The sequence below is a fragment of the Etheostoma spectabile genome, chromosome 3 (genome assembly GCF_008692095.1).
Source record: "Etheostoma spectabile isolate EspeVRDwgs_2016 chromosome 3, UIUC_Espe_1.0, whole genome shotgun sequence".
Classification (NCBI taxonomy): Eukaryota; Metazoa; Chordata; class Actinopteri; order Perciformes; family Percidae; genus Etheostoma; species Etheostoma spectabile.
In genome coordinates this window covers 28060689-28062811 of record NC_045735.1, presented here as the reverse complement: position 1 = coordinate 28062811, position 2123 = coordinate 28060689, and the positions used below count along the sequence as shown (strand labels likewise).

Sequence of the window (2123 nt, the reverse complement as noted above, 5' to 3'; positions counted from 1 at the left end):
AGGCACTGGTAATGACATTTTGAGCATGTTTTGAGGCTAAAAACATGTTTAAAACTTGCCCTGTTTCAGCCTGTAGGGTGCTAACTCTAGCAGGAGGATAACTTGGTGTAGGCAGTACTGACTGTTTTCATTTTTCTCTCTACTGACAGCACTCCAAATTTAAAAAACAAAACAAAAACAGAGCTACATGTTGAAATTGACCGGAATTGTCCTTTACGGAAATGGACATTTACCAGGCAGATAGGGTCTAATAAAGAAACATTATCAAGTTGCATCATGGGAAATGTCCGATCCAATACTTGTGGTGCTTGACCTATTACTAGCAAACTTGCATTACTACGCAAGCTTGTGTCGTCATCAGCTTACAAGATGCACAACGTGTAGTACCTGGTGTGTCAATGATGTTGATGTTGTGATTCTTCCAAACGCTGTATGTTGCAGCTGACTGGATGGTGATGCCTCTCTGTCTCTCCAGCTCCATAGAGTCCATAGTGGCTCCAACACCATCCTTCCCCTTCACCTACAAACCCAAGGGAAGGACAACAGCACATGAATACAAACGGTACGCATGCGAACCGGTGTACCGGACAGCAACAGCTCCATTTATGCACAAACACAGTCCACCTCAGCGCTCACCTCGTGAATCGCTGCTATTTTGCCGGTGTAAAAGAGGACACGCTCTGTCAGGGTGGTCTTCCCCGAGTCGATGTGAGCTGAGATCCCGATGTTGCGGATCCTCTCGTTGGGAAAGATACCACAGGAACATGTCCGACAGCTGTTAATGAGCACCTGTAGAGATCGAACAGAGGAAAATCAATATGCTAACCGCCTTCGGTCGGTTTACCGATTGTGAAAGGCAAATTTGGCAGAACAGTAGAGATGACTTGATGTATAATCGGTTCATCTGCAGACACCTCCTACTGTTACCTTTTTAAGAGTGACACTTCCTGGAGCCAAAAGATGCGTTTTTGACAAAGACAGACCCACTTTTAGTAGTCTCATTGTGACTGCTTGGTCGGGCACAGGGTGTTCGTACTCCTCTTTTTACACACAACCCGACTCTGACAACCTGGTGGGTGAAAGTCACGCCGGGGCCCTGCTGGTTGTGGTTGTGAAACGGCACTTCCGCCTCTACGGAGACACAGATGTGCCAAAATAACGAATGTTTGCGTTCTTTGAAAATAAACGAAACCACTTTTAAATTAAACTTACTGAAACAAATAAGATATGGGGTTTGATTTATATGGATGTTTATTTTTTTCAGCTTGAGGCTAAAAGTTAAACACATCAAATCACATAGTCCAATGACCGAGAAAACGCGCATGGACAAGACACATGCTGCCTTCAAGGGCTGTTAAAATGCATTTGACACAATGTTCAATATTAAATAAAACAAAAAAGACAATATGAAACTAAAAATGATGTGCATAATTCTCCCTACAAGTGAACATGCCACTTTGGGTAAGAAGGGTGTAGGCCTATGTAAGCCTGTGGCAACAAACATTTTTTATTGCAGTCGTCTACCTACAATTTTACTATTTCCAACGTTTCTATTTAAAAAAAAGAAAAAAGAAGGGAGACATAAAGGAAGACATTTGTGATATGTAATTTAAACAAGCTCAATAGTTATCCTTGTTAATAGTTATTTAGATTTTCAACCGAGTTAAAATTACACGTTGCATTTAAAATTTCCCTAAATAGAGTTTTTATATTTTTGGACGGAGACCAACAAATGTGGGCAGCTACATATGGAAATTCCGGGGAGCATTTGAAGGTAGCACCTTTAAATCCCCTTGACAGGCCAGTCTCATGTCGCGTGCTTTACTTTAATAGCTAGCTAGCTAACGTTTTGTTAGACACAATATAAAACTATAAGGTCTTACTTTTTTTCTCAACTTCCAACTGTTTCGAATTTAACAACAGTCCTAAACCGGGTTTAGTTGGTGTCAGTTAAAATAATTAGCTTTAGTCACTTAAACAAAGAGGTAACGTTAATAGTATAATATAAGTAGCCTATCACAGCCTGAACGTTAGCGATAGCTAGATCTGCTTTTGTTTGACAAGCGTTTCCTCTTTCACTTCAACCACATGCTGATACAAGCCACACACACACACACACACAC

The 2123-nt window shown here is 41.1% G+C and overlaps 1 protein-coding gene across 1 annotated transcript in view; it reads right to left on the bottom strand.

Annotated features, from left to right (window-relative positions):
- gfm1 (G elongation factor, mitochondrial 1) overlaps positions 1–1142 on the bottom strand; it is a 16931-nt gene extending 15789 nt beyond the window's left edge. The window contains exons 1-3 of the mRNA XM_032507935.1: positions 928–1142; positions 637–789; positions 388–520 (exon numbers count right to left, since the gene is read on the bottom strand). Coding sequence (XP_032363826.1) covers positions 388–520; positions 637–789; positions 928–1002 — 361 coding nt within the window. The 5' untranslated portion in view covers positions 1003–1142. The remainder of the gene's footprint in view (positions 1–387; positions 521–636; positions 790–927) is intronic.
- Positions 1143–2123: the final 981 nt, after the last annotated feature.